Here is a 15,093-nt window from a genome sequence, read left to right as displayed (position 1 = left end):
GGTTCGCTACATTTCGGAATGTGGCATCTTGCCGTATGGAGCTTAAAAAAGCTTTTTCCGCATTTAAAACATTCAATGCAGGCACCCACATAATGTAGACTAAGGTGCTTGTCTAGGTCTCGCAACGTCGTAAAGAAAAGATTGACTTCCCTTTTCTCGCAGACCAGACAAGCAACCTCGTCCCCACTGACGGTACCATTATTTTAAATCAAGTCCAGGGACATAGCCAAGTTGTCAACTATGGTCCCAATCGAAGCGGATAAATCCACCACAGCGCTTTCGGAACCGAAAAGCGCTGCGTCCGAGGTGTTTTTATTCTTACTCATTTTTAACAAATAAAAGTTTTGTGGTCCTATACATTAATTCCCATCATAATCCAGTAATTCCCGTTGTTTGGCAAGCCGACTATTAATTTGATTATTTTTATCTTCTACCCATTCATTACCACTCTGCGTTTGGTCATGAACAGCGCGTCCGGGGAACAAATCTGTACGCTGAAGCGGTGTACATGTTACTGCCGGTACCACGGGGAGGCAGGAGTGCGACTTGAGCAGGTGAGACCTAAGTCTCCCCTGCTCCCGAGCAACTCTGTCTCTCCAAGGGACCCGCAGTACGACCGTTAAACAGCGGCGTGCTGCTTACGGACTGTCGTGCTACTAAAACGCAGCCCCAGACTTCCCAGGTTTAACCTCCTTGTCGAATGTCGTGCCAAAAGTCCAATAAGTTCCATCCATTTCGTCAATAAGTCAAACCTGTCGCAGAACCGACTTTAATTCATATCGCCAAATGCCTTTGTCTCCACACTCCATTTAGCCATGGACGCCGCGTCCGGGGAACTATTCCCCATGTCGACGTGGTGTACATGTTACCGGCGGTACCACGGGGAGGTAGGGGTACGACTTGAGCAGACGATACCAAAGGCTCCCCTGCCCCCGAGCAACTATGACATTCCGAGGAAACCACAGCACAACCGTTTAATAGCGGTATGCTGCTTACAGCCCTTTAGAGAGTCATAGTCACTCCCGCCGTTGACATGTTCTTACTCTCTTCACGTTGACATTCTGAACTTTGGGCAGAAATCACATTGCGTCAACAACCTTGAGGCCTATCGCAATTTGGTTAGGGATAGCCAGGCCTGGGATTCTCTTATCTGTATTAACCCTTTTGCTACTGCGATTCGGTCACCCGTAGCACCGCGACTGAACTGGACTCCGTGCCAAAAGTATACGCCTTATTTATCTTGGAAGAAAGCGGACTTTTTTTTTAAAACAATATACTCATAATTTCTACGTAAAAGATACAAACTTATTTAATGAGTATAAAAAGTTGGATTAACAATTGAAAATGGTGAAAGAATAATATACAGTGATGTTTCCGAACATATCATACTAAATTGAATAATTAATGATATGTTTTGAAGCATGAAAACGCGCACAATCCAACATCACATTCTTCGCATTGATAACGAGATTCTCGTCTTTTATGGATTATTATGGACATATCTTCGTGATGTAGTCTTTCTGTAGCTTCGTAAAGTGAAGGAAAATGTCTTTCGTTGAGTCTTGATGAGTGATTATTTCCGGATGTAATAGGACGTCGCGTTGTTTTTTCTGCTATTTCATTAAAATTTGATCTATTTATTTCAGTTGGAATTTCGCAATTGATATTGTTTTGTTGGTTTTCAATTTGTACAGACAATATGAATTCCATAAACACATATCAATCTAATGGAAGAAATATTTTTTTGTACCATTTCGTTGTTTTGCGAGTAAAATTACAATGCTGATGACCATGTCGGTCCTGTCTACAGCACCTATCAATTTATTATAGTCGTGTACACAAGATGGTTTCTATAAAATTTCTTGTGCATTGTAGTGTTTTGGTCCACAACTTCTTCTGTATGTATTGTTAAAATTATGAAAATCTCTTTTTTTATCGTGCCATTTTATGTCTAATATATTTACAGACGAGCGAAAGCATGCTCTTCCTTTTTGTAATTTTTCGTTCATTTCTGGTATTCCTACTTTCCTTTCTTTTACGGTGCCATACGTATTTGTAAAATTTTTATGTAATATATCAAATAATGCGGGGCTTGCGTACCAATTGTCGTCGTAAATGGTGTGGCCTTTACCTAAATATGGTTCTAGGAGGGACATTACAATACTTCCTGATTTACCACAGTCCTTATGTTCAGACCCTGTAGTAGTACCAGCCTCCGTATAAATAAGAAGGTAATGAATGTAACCCGTCTTGCAGTCGCAAAGAACAAGCGATTTTATCGCGTCACGTCGTACATGTAATATCGTCTATGGAATATATTGTAATTATATCCTGGTATTTGTAATTTAATGATGGTTTATTCACAATGAATGGATTGTACAGATGTATAAACTAACAACTGCCTCTGCTTTCGCATCCCTTTTGTCTTTTCTTAGACCCCCCACGCACATGTTCCGCAAACGTTCATGGCCAGGGTCACGTAGAACTTTTCTACGAAACTATTCAATTGAAGGACCGACGACGTAGAGAAAGTAGCTTTCAGACAAGTTGCCCAAAATGGCGATAATTCTTAAAATTTCCAGCAGTTTCCGCACTAAACCACTAGTGTCGTTACACTTCTATATTGATACAAATAACAAATAACTGACAAATGGCCATATCCTTCGCGAGGATTCATCACACTGCATATAAGAAAGTATAGGTGTTCTTAGTAGCATATAAAAATGCATTATAGTTGCAGTCGTAAACTATTTATCGTAATTTGTATATATTTGCGGTTTTATGTAAATATTAATCCTTAATTAAAGAGGAAAATAAATGGTGCATACTCTACTTTGAATTTATTTTAACAAATGATGTAAGTAATGATTTGGATCAGATAAATCTCTATCAAAGTTGATCGACGATTAGACTTTGTCTCTATGATTCTTCGCTAATTCTAACATAAACAGGTCAACATAAGAGTCCACGGCACTCTCACCGCGTCATACAGATACAAGGAATTTAAAAGCTGTATGCAATTTGTATATAGTATATAAAATTATGTAAAATATTTGTATTGATATGTAAAATAGCTCGAGCGATACAGTCCCATGCAATGCCTCGAGCATTTCCGTTTGAAACGCCTGAGCTGGACCATCTGTCTCGTTGCAACGTAGAACGAAATCGGACAGGCATAAGTCGGGATAGAGTTGTTACCAGCAATTTGTACGAAAGAAGACTACACTTCGCGTGGAGATGCTTTGAGAAAAACGAACCATTATTTGCTATAAATGTCTTTTCTAATTTATTTTGTATTTGTGTTTTAATATGCTGTGTAATCTGTAATTTGCGATACAAATATATATCGAGATATTTGACCATTTTCTTACGCGGAACGGATAGGAGCAATTGCTGGTGATAAGAAATCAGCGAGAATGTCGAGTCACATCACGATTGAAGTTAAAATGTCTAGACATGTGCAGCCCGAAAGGAATAGACTCGCACTTTCTAGTATTTATACGGAACTTTCAGCTACCACAGTAAACCATAATTCGATCGAGAACTTTCTACGGCTTGGAATTAATTTTTGGCAAATAAATTGCCGCCGCGTAAATCGGGATGTAATCAGCAAATACCAACGCACATGGGTTAAGATCGCTATTGAGATGGAGGAGGCTCAAAGCATGACTAAAATATAAATTAAACAGGATGGAGATGTTGAACCTTCTCTGTTGCAGCCCGTTATTCACCCCGAAGGCGACATTCCAACTTGCCATCCAATGAGACACCTTCCGGAGATTATAGACGAAATCATCTGAAATAGATATTTAGGAAAACCGTATCGTATCAGCTTTTATAGCAAACCGCTTGATCGAAACATGTCAAAAGCCCTTTCTAGGTCTATGAGGAGAGTTTTCCTACCAGCAGACGTCTGACACAAATTTTATTATTGCGTGGACCTTATGTATTTGACCCGGAAGTCAAATTGCTAATCGACAAGAATGGAAGCCTCTTTACAATGAAACAGTATGAGTCTCCGTATCGCCCTCTCAGAGACCTTACTAATGGATTTCTTACTAATGGATGGAAGAATGTATATCTTTGCGGGAGCTATATTGGTACTGAGTTGAAGATATTAAAGCCAGATAACCTTCTCCCAATCAGAAACTTTAATTGAATCGTTAATGAATCTACCGATGTGAAATAATTCTCTGAGACATCGGAGCCGGAGCGGTTACTAGCCCTGTTTCCTCCGGTGAAGGTACAGACCTTGTTCCAGCGCCCCGGACTCAACGAAGATCTGAGTTTTCAAGGTTATGAAATTTGGGGATCTGAGAAGATCATCACACACGTTTCGGCGCACACTCTCATAATTTGTCCCCAGTAGTCTTGCGGGATTCACGAAGCTTACCACGCGGTAGAAAAGAGACCTGGCAAAATATGCTTCGCTATATACAAATAACAAGTGCCTTTGTAATGAGTGATAAAAGTTTAACAAGTTTCAAGTGATGAAATAGCACGCGCGCACAATAGTAATTAAGGACCTGTACAAAGAACAGTTCATAATTTGAAAGGAAATCACGGCACACAATCATGAATAACAGAAGCACGTGTTGCGTGCACGTTTATTCTTGGTATCTCATCGCGTTACTAATAAGTTCTGGGGAGCCAACGGCAGCGGAGGCGTCATGATCTCGACTTCTTTGTCGGCTTGGTACCAGTAACGATGCACCTTCTGCTGTGTAACACTAGGCGAGGAGGATGTTCAACTGTGGAAGAAGGTGAGAATCGTCTGAAGAAAATTTGGGGGCGAAGATCACGAGGTTAGCCGTATTGCCTAGCACTCGTCTAACTTGCGGAAACATGCTTTTGGAATCTTTACTTCTTTGGATCCAGAGAACTCGTGAATCTATCAGGGGCCTTCCTGGTACGCCTTTTTATGGTTCTATAGCACTTACCCTGTTCCATGAACGATGGGATAGAGTAACATAGTGTGCCGAAGCACTTCTTCAGCCGATTTCAGATGCGGAAGATACTGTGCTTGTCTTGAAGCAAACCTCCGAAGCGGAAATCCAGATATCTCTCAACGCAATTGAAATCCCCTGTGAGAAATGGAATGGAGGCTTCTAGGGCCGAAAGAATATTGTTATTTATCGTCTGGAGGACGATCTTTACTTCTGCTGTGTACTACTGACTGTTATCTTAGTTTTCTTATCCTCGTGGAAAGAGATATCAAATTCTGAGAGCTCGGTGCAGAAAAATATGCTGCTTTTCCACGAGTACCAAATCCAAGAACAACTGCGCCTTGACAAATCAAATGCCATCAAAATCAGTGTCACTGACCTGGAGGACTCCACCTGTCACTCGTTAAATCAGTGTCACAGGTTCTCGTCTCTGTTATTATTTAACGTGCTGCACAAGAGAACGTGTCTTGCGTTATAATCACCACCCAGGATGAAAGATTGTATCGCACAGATAGAGTTTTCCGAAAAGCGCGTCTCATTCTTCGGCAATGACTTTGTGACAAGACACAAGCTTAAGAGCCTGCAACAAAAATAGAATATATGAAAAGCCGCATTGTTTGCTAGGTTTATCGTGACAACTGAAAGCTCCATTCCCCCTTGTCTGTACGTGTTTAGTGATTATCGCTTCAAAGTTAAATGCTATGCTAATCGAAATGAATTAAATGATAAAAAGCCGTTCTGCCCCCAAACTTCGAGTTCAAGTGGTCATACCCTCTCGAAAACAGGACCATTGAACAAGACCTTATGCCTCTCCGTGAGCTTCGTCTTTGCCAGCAGGACCACTTCAAACGAGATAGCTTGCAGGTGTTGCAGCAATAGTGACATACGATTATTAGAGACAAGCGGATTGGTATTGGATTTCGCAATTTCGAAGTTTGTTAGACGTCCAAAGTCACTTGTGATAAATCTGTCAGAGTTTATCCATACCATCTTAGCAATAATGCGTTCATTTCCGTCAAATGAACATGGAATAATTTCTTGAAGGGGTCTATGCTGTCCATCAGGTTCGCCATATTGTCCATATTCATCGTGCGCTCCACTGAGACAATGGATTACTTTGATCAAGAGTATCGTAAAGGGGTGAAAACGTGTGAAGCTCTTTGGCGGGTTTACGAAGTTGTTGAAGGATTTTATTTTACTCTTCTTCCGCTTCTCTGTCATTTGAGCACGCTTCTTGATTTCTAAATGAATCGAGTATCTTCTGTATAGGACCTGACTTCCTGTTCTTCGTTTGCTGGCTCACAACTGTATATCTGTTTATCGAGCATGAGTTCGGAGCGTGATCACACTTTACGCATCATATTCTATTCTTTTACTGCTTTACTGTAATTTATTGTTCTTGCATTGTAGTCTGTAGGATTTCCTGTATATATCTCATTTCACTATTTTGTCGAGCATATAGTGCCTCTGGAACAGACTCATTATCACACTTCCAAGTGATAGTTTCATGATAAACGTCTCGAGTTTTTTATTGTTTTGTTGAAGATGGTTAGTTTCGAATCTGTCCATTTTAACAACTTTGACCTGAATGATGTTAAAACTAGTTCCTTGCAAGAAGTGATCCTCACACATACATTTTACAATCCCATTTATATGTTTCTTCTGTGGTATGAATGTAAAGAACTGCATTCTTTCGGTTTTCAACGTGTTGTACATGCTTTTTAATTAATTAATTAATGGGGCTGGGCTCCCATTATTTCTCTTGTTCGTCGGTATAGCAACGGCGGAATCTACAACTTTGTCTCCCCTATTCGGTGTCTGGGGAACTTAAATGTATTATTTTTTCCCGTATCCGAAATCTGTTTGATAATTCAAGCTCTTGAGAGACTGATATTGGGCCAGAATTGAGCAATAAGAATAATTTATTCTTTGTGTAATGAAATACCCTTATTTCCAGAAGTTGTGATCGCTTGTAGATTACTGTGTATTTTTTATTTTCTGAGATACATTGGACGAAATTAAAAATAGTGTAAAAAGATAACAGTGTATATATGAAATCTCAATCATATACGTTTTTTTCGGTTAGACTCGTGTAAGATTAATACTGAATCGGGAAATTTTGCGACAAAAGTTAAGAAACATATATTGTTCGCATTATATAATTACTTGCAACAGAAACTCTTAACAAAAAATAATCTGATAAGGTTTTGTATATCCAAATGCATTGGAATCAATAATTTTGTGAGAATATTCTTTACATTAGAATGCAACTTCTCGCCCGACGTGCTTGGTAGATTATCTGTCTCAATATTGTCTCTTATAATGTATTCGAAATGGAGAGAAGTGATTAATTTTGTCTATCTCCATTTTAGTGCTCTTAATAAATCAAAAAAATTATTTATAATTTTGTCATATTCCGTATTAATGGAGTTAATATTATGAATTATTTGTTAATGATGTATATGGAGTTAATAAATATGATTAATTATCCACTCGAAAGAAGAAACAAACTTATAAATGTATTTGTTTTCATTAAAGTAAATAAAATGTTATCACATTTGTATTGCATCGATCATCAATCATTAATGTCGCCAAAATTTCCTCGAATAAATAATCTGTACAAAAGAAAACCAAAATATTGAAATGTGTAAATGGAACAAATTATATCAAATTGAACCAATGATTAATGTTAAATTGCTTTCGAAAGATTGAGCTACTGCCAAATGTGATAAGCAAACACACCCATGTCAGTTCACGGATACAAAGCATACAATCATCGAGCGATCGATCGTCGAGCGGTCACGTAGAATTCAGGGTTGAATGATAAAAGAAAAGAATACTGAGTCGTGACCCAACTACTGATCTTCTTTATTACAAGTTCACCACTTACAAGCAATAGACTGATACTGAACCGGAGAAAGGTCTGCGCAAGAGCTACCCGAGCTGTCTGAAGTCTCGGCTTATATACATTTTGGTTTGAGGATGATGAGGTGTTTGGTGTAGGTTATGATGTGGAGAAATATCCGAAGGTCGAGGGTCGATGTCTTATCTATGATGTAGACTATGGTGTGTCATAGCTTCTGTATAGGCTATGATGATGGGGTGGTGATGTGTCGAAAGGAGTCCGAAGCTCGGAGTCTATGTCTTATCTCTGATTACTGTTTGTGAGCGGATGCCCATCTTGAGCGTGTGACACGGTTGTCGAGCGGTCGTTCGTCGAACAAACGATCCTCTCACAGATGATCATCACCTGGATCGCCGACACCGCGTTCCTCGCATCGTTCGAGACGTACAACGGAACCTGCTCGGAAATCTCATTCGTCATCAACTAAGAGTCGGAAAAATCCTCAACTAACATCGAAATAATCATCATTCAGGGACACAGGCCACATTATACGCTGTTAGACAACGTTACTGGCCTGTCAATGGCCGTAGCCAAGTATGGCGCACTATTAAAAAGTGCGTCCGTTGTTGCCGGGCCAACCCACCATCAGTTGACTATCTAATGGGAGATCTATCAGAGGCGCGTATTACCGAGTCACGGCCCTTCACCAACATCGGGATTGATTATTGTGGCCCCTTCTACATCAAGGAGAGAAGAGATCAAAGATCGCCGAAAGGTCAAAGTATACGTCGACATATTTATATGTCTGGCGACCAAAGCTGTCTACATCGAGATCGTCAGTGATCTAACCACCGACGCATTCCTGGCCGCTCTACGCCGATTCATCTCTTGGCGAGGATACTGCGCGACAATTTCGTCGGGGCTAGCAGGAAGTTACAAGAACTTCGAATCCTATTGCAGTCCGAAGATCACAAGAAAAGGATACAAAGTTTTCTCGCCGACCGACAGATACAATGGCGTTTCAATCCTCCAAATTCACCACACTTTGGCGGTTTTTGGGAAGCCGCGGTGAAATCATTTAAACGCCATCTCATCTGTGTCGTCGGCGAGGAACTCTTGACTTTTGAGCATCTCAACATCCTGATCATTGAAGTCGAAGCGATCCTCGACACACGCCCATTGACTCCCATATCATCCGATCCGAATGATCTCCCTGTCCTCACTTCCGGTCATTTTATAATAGGTGACATACTAACGAGCTTACGGGAGCGTGATTTCAGGACAGTTCCACCAGGCCGGTTATCCAGTAGGCAGCGCATCCACCAAATCAAACAACACACCTTGAACAGATGGTATCGAGAATACCTCACCGAGCCGGCCAGCCGTAACAAACGGATCAAGGGGAGTCACGGCATTCCAGAAGGCACCATTGTTATCCTCAGGGAGGATAATGTTGCATCAATACAATGGCCCTTGGGTCGCGTAATTAAGGTTCACCCAAAAGTCGATGGAATCATAAGGACAGCTACGGTAAAAACGGCAGTAAGTGTTCTGGATCGTAGCGTCAAACGACTGGTTCCCCTATCCTGTCAACTCGAGCAAGACGATATGGATGCAAGTGTAAACGGTTACGGTGGTAAAAGTTTCTTATAAACGTTTCCATCTTTTCATCTGGCCATATCACTATTAATTCGCACTTGCATGCGAAGACTTTTAATTAAAATTTTCATTACTCTCGCCACCGAATCCTAGCTTCCAGTATTAAACGAGTAACTCATAGATTGCATTATAACGCGTCAATCGCAAATAACGTGCGATGCGAATTCAATTAAAGAAATCGTAACGTTTTTATCCGGCCCGCGTCTGAACTGCCGCTTTGAGCGCCGGTAACATAAATCTCATTACCCGTGCTCCACAGTTCGCGCTACTTAGTCGCAATAATGAAAATCTAATTCTACTCACATCTTATAAGTGCGTAGCGAATCGTCGAACAACGCCGTTTTGAGTTTTTAGCGCGTATTTCTTTACACGCCTAACAATCTCGAAGATACGACAAACGTGTGATTATATAATTAGGTTTGAACGATATTTGCCGGAACGCGGAAGATTTCGTGATTTCATCGTCGACGAATGGAATTTCGGCAACGTTGAATTTTTACGCTCGATTGGCTATTCCTGCTGAAAACCTTCGTTTCATCCGTTTTTAATCCGTTAATTCGATTTATCCGATAGTCTGATCTGTCTCGGATAACGTTTCATTTCGCTTCGGTTTATATCCCAGTATTCGAAACTACTTGCCGTTGGACCGAGCGGAGTTGGGTTCGACGAATCCGAAGAAATCTCCTATGCACAAACGCAGGTTGGAGAGAAGCTCGGACGACTCGATTGGACGTAAGGTTTTACGGCAGCTGGACAAGATTCGTGAACGGCTGGCGTGAAAATATTGCACTGGGTTAACCTCCGTAATCCTTTCATCGGGCATAATTTCGCGACTACGCTTTATCTTCGCCGTCTGCCTTTTAAATTTCGTCTTGCTTGCCCAAACATCGAAACAACGTCTTTCTCGATAGCTGAACGACCGGATTTAAGCCCGGATCGATCGACCGTGGTCCTCTCGTCGCACACACGATTGAAATGGACGACGGAATGTTGGTGGAAATTCTCAGACGGAGGACAGAACGGGTTGATAGAATTATAGCGCGACCATAAAGCTCGACAAAAGGATATTTGTCTCCGCCGATAAAGATAACCGCACTGTCGAAAAAAGCTGACCACGCCGAGCTGCCAATTAAAATTAAAAGAAAGTTTCAAGCGAGATGAATCACAGTTCGTGTGGCATCCGATCTCGCTGAAAAACGAACCGCGTTTCCCGAGTCCCTTCACGGATGTGGCCGAGAGTAAAAATACTAACAAGTTTTAACGCTCGATACGTGTTTGTTCCGTATAACGTTAAACTGATTTTATGTATTAGGTATTACGCGAGACTGTACGCGAGACTGTACACGTGACTGTACAGGTACTACGAGAGAACATCGAAGTAAGCTTTGGCACGAGTTATCATATTGCTTCCACTCGGAATTCTCATTTTCATAGATCCACCGGAAAATTGTGAAATTATTTTCTCTATCACAGCATAGAAACTTGTAGTCGACACAGTTTTTGCCAGAATTTGGAATGTTTCTAATACGATGTGTTTACGAATTACACCTCGAACAAATACAAATTAATGTTTATTGCAATAACTTTGTAAAGATAGTTACACTGATGCGTATGTATAAGTTAAGTAAGTGATTGATTTAAGGATAGAAACCCGGTAATGACAAATTCGATAAATAGTTGCTAGTGTGAAGTATCGTACGTGAGAAAAACTAACTTTCCCGTGTCTTCCCGTAGTAAACGATAAGGCTTTGGAATCGAGTCAGTGAAAAGATGCTTGTACGGTCTGATGGACTTTAGCTAGAAAATGCTTGAGATTTCTGATAGGTTCTTAAGACTATTGGGGGTATGCAGTAAGGACGCGGGGACATCTGGTTGCCATCTTTAGAGTTTAGTATCTACGAGTGTCTACGAGCATCTTTCTGTATCAATAAGCGATTTAAGTGTTACCACGGGTTATATACCGAGTTATTCGACGAGCATTTATCCGCGATTTTACTTTGCGATTTATACTTCGTACTAGCGACTCAGCGAATATAGGCTATGCATTAATTTATTATTTTTAAATATATTCGACGGTTACGACAACAAACGATAACTTTCAATAACGCTCACGGCCAAACATCCTATAGACCTGTCCTCTACATTTCTTTTCCAGTTAGCAGTTTCGTATTTTCACGTCTCGTCCGAAGCTATCGATGCAAACATTGGAGGCATCCCTTCGCGGAGACTGAAACAACGAAGGNAAGGACACGCGAACGAAGAAACGAATCAACGAGTAATGGACGTAGTTATCTGCGATGGATAGTTACATTTAAGCGTGACTGGTTCGCTTGATCTTAATCGCGACTAGCTCCGCACTATTAATCGTATCCGGTTCCACCGAAAACCGTTTAAGTTGAAGCGAAATTGCCGTTTCTACGAGTGACTATTCGCTCGTCTAAGAAATTTGATGATTTGAACACGGCAGGAATTAAATAGCAGGCAATCTATAATACAATTAAAGCGAACGCATTCTCCTGTTCAAAGCATCCGAGATGAAACAAGACGAAAAGTGACGAGACGAGACGAGACGAGATGAGACCACGTTAATGTTTGAAATATCTCGTGCTAATAAGAAACGCCGAGTTACTCAAAGTTGCTCTTCGAGGATAACCGTAATCGCGACAAACATTGTCGATCGAATCTAATCGTATGCGACGAAAGGCAGGCCACTCCGTTTCTGAAATTCACTCGAGACCGCGAACGGAATGATGGAAAATGCTCTTTGGAAACGTATGTCGTTGAAAAGACACGCGCCGCGTATATTCGCTGTAGAAAGCTGACGTGATCGAAACGATTTAATTTTCCAGGTCGTTGTTGCAGATATTGCTCAAAGTTCTTGCATTTGTTGGAGAAAGGGCTTCCGATCGGAACAAAGACTGGGACAAAGGCGGCTTTGCTGGCTTCTGGAACTTCAATCCCGAAGAGTTTCGACGTGCTGGCACGCTGCGCGCCGCTAAAAATCATTGTTAACCGAACGTCTTAAATTTCAAGTCTAGAATTCTACGAGTCTTAAAAGCTGTCCTCTTCGAGATTCTCTCTGTGCGCCTCGTAGTCAGGAATCGGGAACGGAGAGTGTAGCTCTCTTTTTCGGCGGTCTATTGTATCTCGAATCTATTACACTTTTCCCAACTCGGGCACAGTGTAAATTTCGGTCGCCTCTGGCGAGAAAGGACGCCCCGGAATTTCTCCACTCACATCCTTAATCTTGAGTACGATATCAACAGGACACCGAGGGTCTCCAAAGCGTGATTTTTTTTTATTTAATACTTTGCATTCGCAATGCGTCCAATTTGGACATTTGGTAATTTCAACTGTTTGATTATCATGTGGGGGTACCATCTTCGTGTTTATCAGGTTATATCCTTTGTGTGCCCGCGGTGTGTGGGCTGGTTTAGGTAGAGAGTCGGTCGACGTAACACCGTGGAAAACGTGGAGGAGGAAGTTTAGGTTAAGCTGGGACGGATGGTTTTAGAGCCGGGTAAAAAAGCTGCCTCCGTGAAGTATCTCCCTTTCACGCTGGATAAATCTCGCACGCGTGACAACCTCTCTGAAAAGAGATAAGCGTCCGTGAAAAGAGGATCTTCTTTTTTCACCCGTTGATCCGCGGCCTCGCCGTCGTCGTCGTTCTCACATAAAATTAAAAAAGGGAAATCGAAGATGAAAAATAATAATAAAAAGAGAATTTGTTTCTTAACACACTGATTACAATCTACTTCCGAACTCCAGCCGTGACTTTCCAAGACTGAAGCTCTTACAACTTGACTTTCGATGTGATCCGATTCTTTTTCTTTGTCACCCCTCAACATCCCCACTATCCACGGGTTTGTTAGGCGTCCGCGACCTTTGTCACGCGTACCTTCTTCTCGAACAATCGGCGGAAGGTCCGTTGGGACATTGGTGGTTTATTAGGCACCTCGCTACGGCGATATACATCGTCGCCGAGTTCCGCCACGTCATTATTTCCGTCATCAGCCCATCGGTTCCGAAGCGCGGCCTGGTCTCTGATGTGGATTGAAATGTGGTTCATGTTACATCGTTGTCGTCGTCGTCGTCGTCGGACATCGTCGTCGGACATAGTCGTCGTCGTCAGACATCGTCCTTGTCGTCGGACAATACAATTTCCCACCTCGTTCTTTGCTCCCTGTCCTTTTCCCCTTCTTCCGTCACAGCGCCTCATAAATAATAAATAGCTATATAGAGCTCCCGCAGACGGTCAGTACATGTAGCGCCACCGCAATCAGCCTGTTGTAAAGCATTTCCAGCTTTCGTGAAACTAGACTGTTTTAAATTCAGTAGAAGAATAAATTGTTGACTGCGTCGAGAATGCGAAAATACGCACTGGTATAGACGTTTGTGAAAGGCAGATGTCAGAGATCGATTTCATTGAATCGTGCGCTGCGTCAACCGGTTTATATAATTTCGAATTTATAAGACGAGCATCGCAGAACCATGTGATTACCGCGTTTCCGGGAAAACTTGTATTTGCGATGAAAAATGGGACACTTAGGGGAAATCGATTCGATGTTCAAACGATGTTCCCTCTCCTCCTTCTTTCTGATTCGATCTCAGGGGTTCGTCGATAAATCGCAAGTAATCGCCATCCCATCGAGTGGCTGTTAAAAAGTCGGCTCCCCCCGTTAGCTCGATATCTGTTTAAATGTGTGTATATCATGTAGAATGTAACTCCTTCAACTTTTAGAATGGCGATATCTTAGGAATGGTGATTCTTAGGAAAAAAAATATGCGGAACATTTTTGTAGATAATTTTATGATCTACAATTTTTGTCTGAGCTATATTTTCGATAAAACTTACTGTTTTCAAGAAAAATTCAGAAAATCCGAAAATTTTGACTTTGACCTTGAATAATTTTTTTAGCACCCATGGGATCAATGGGGATTTTTGCCACTTCAACATTTTATTTCAACTGGTGTACCCAAGTCTCCACCAAAATTTAGCTTTGTCGGAATTTTCATTATTTGATCACTATTTTTATGTCTAATTTGACCGGACTAAAAATCTATTTTCAATTTATACCCGTTTTACGTGCGGTATAAACTTACCGCAATTACAACGAATACAACGAATCGATTTGACTTGCTATCTATTTAAGCGACGGTTGTTTGTGCAAGCGCACGCGATGTTTGATTTTCCTAGCGAAAATCATCTCACTAGGAAATGAATAATTAAAAGGTCCTCTAACGCGATAAAACTTGAACGACATTCGATCGATGCGAATCATTTATTCGTGTAATTACATCCGTCAATAATCAAGTTTCCTCCGTACTCGCAGCATCGGATGTTCAAGAGAGTGTAGCCGATTTAAAAATTCTGATACGCTAATGTCTCTGCCTCTTAAAATTGTTCGCATCCCAGCATAAAGCCATCCGAGATAAAATGTAATTTGCCTCGTATAGATGCAACGATCAAGATTCGCGAACGCGATAATTTTAAATTAACCGACTGACGCGTATATTTGCTTTCCAGTTATCACCGACTGTAGTTATTACTCACAGCACCCTGCAATTTGCTCATACCGATGACTGAACTCTAATCACCTCCGAAACAGTAAATGGTAAGACGACCTCGATGATTTCGTATCG

At 41.3% G+C, this 15,093-nt stretch overlaps 1 protein-coding gene across 1 annotated transcript; it reads left to right on the top strand.

Annotated features, from left to right (window-relative positions):
• Positions 1 to 6,491: 6,491 nt before the first annotated feature.
• LOC122577358 lies at positions 6,492 to 9,444 on the top strand. Its single transcript, XM_043748651.1, has 2 exons — positions 6,492 to 6,613; positions 8,688 to 9,444. Exons 1-2 carry the CDS (start codon positions 6,492 to 6,494, stop codon positions 9,442 to 9,444), a joined length of 879 nt encoding a protein of 292 aa, XP_043604586.1.
• Positions 9,445 to 15,093: the final 5,649 nt, after the last annotated feature.

The sequence above is a fragment of the Bombus pyrosoma genome, linkage group LG18 (assembly GCF_014825855.1).
Source record: "Bombus pyrosoma isolate SC7728 linkage group LG18, ASM1482585v1, whole genome shotgun sequence".
Lineage (NCBI taxonomy): Eukaryota > Metazoa > Arthropoda > Insecta > Hymenoptera > Apidae > Bombus > Bombus pyrosoma.
The sequence above is the reverse complement of the archived record's forward strand: the minus strand, read 5'-3'. Positions and strand labels throughout refer to the sequence as shown.

Bases quoted from the DNA above. Each gene is read 5' to 3' on its own strand.
- LOC122577358 (XM_043748651.1), top strand. From the start codon at position 6,492: ATGGTTAGTTTCGAATCTGTCCATTTTAACAACTTTGACCTGAATGAT. The intron at 6,614-8,687 runs GTATGAATGTAA...TCTCTTGGCGAG, and splicing joins ATTTATATGTTTCTTCTGTG to GATACTGCGCGACAATTTCG.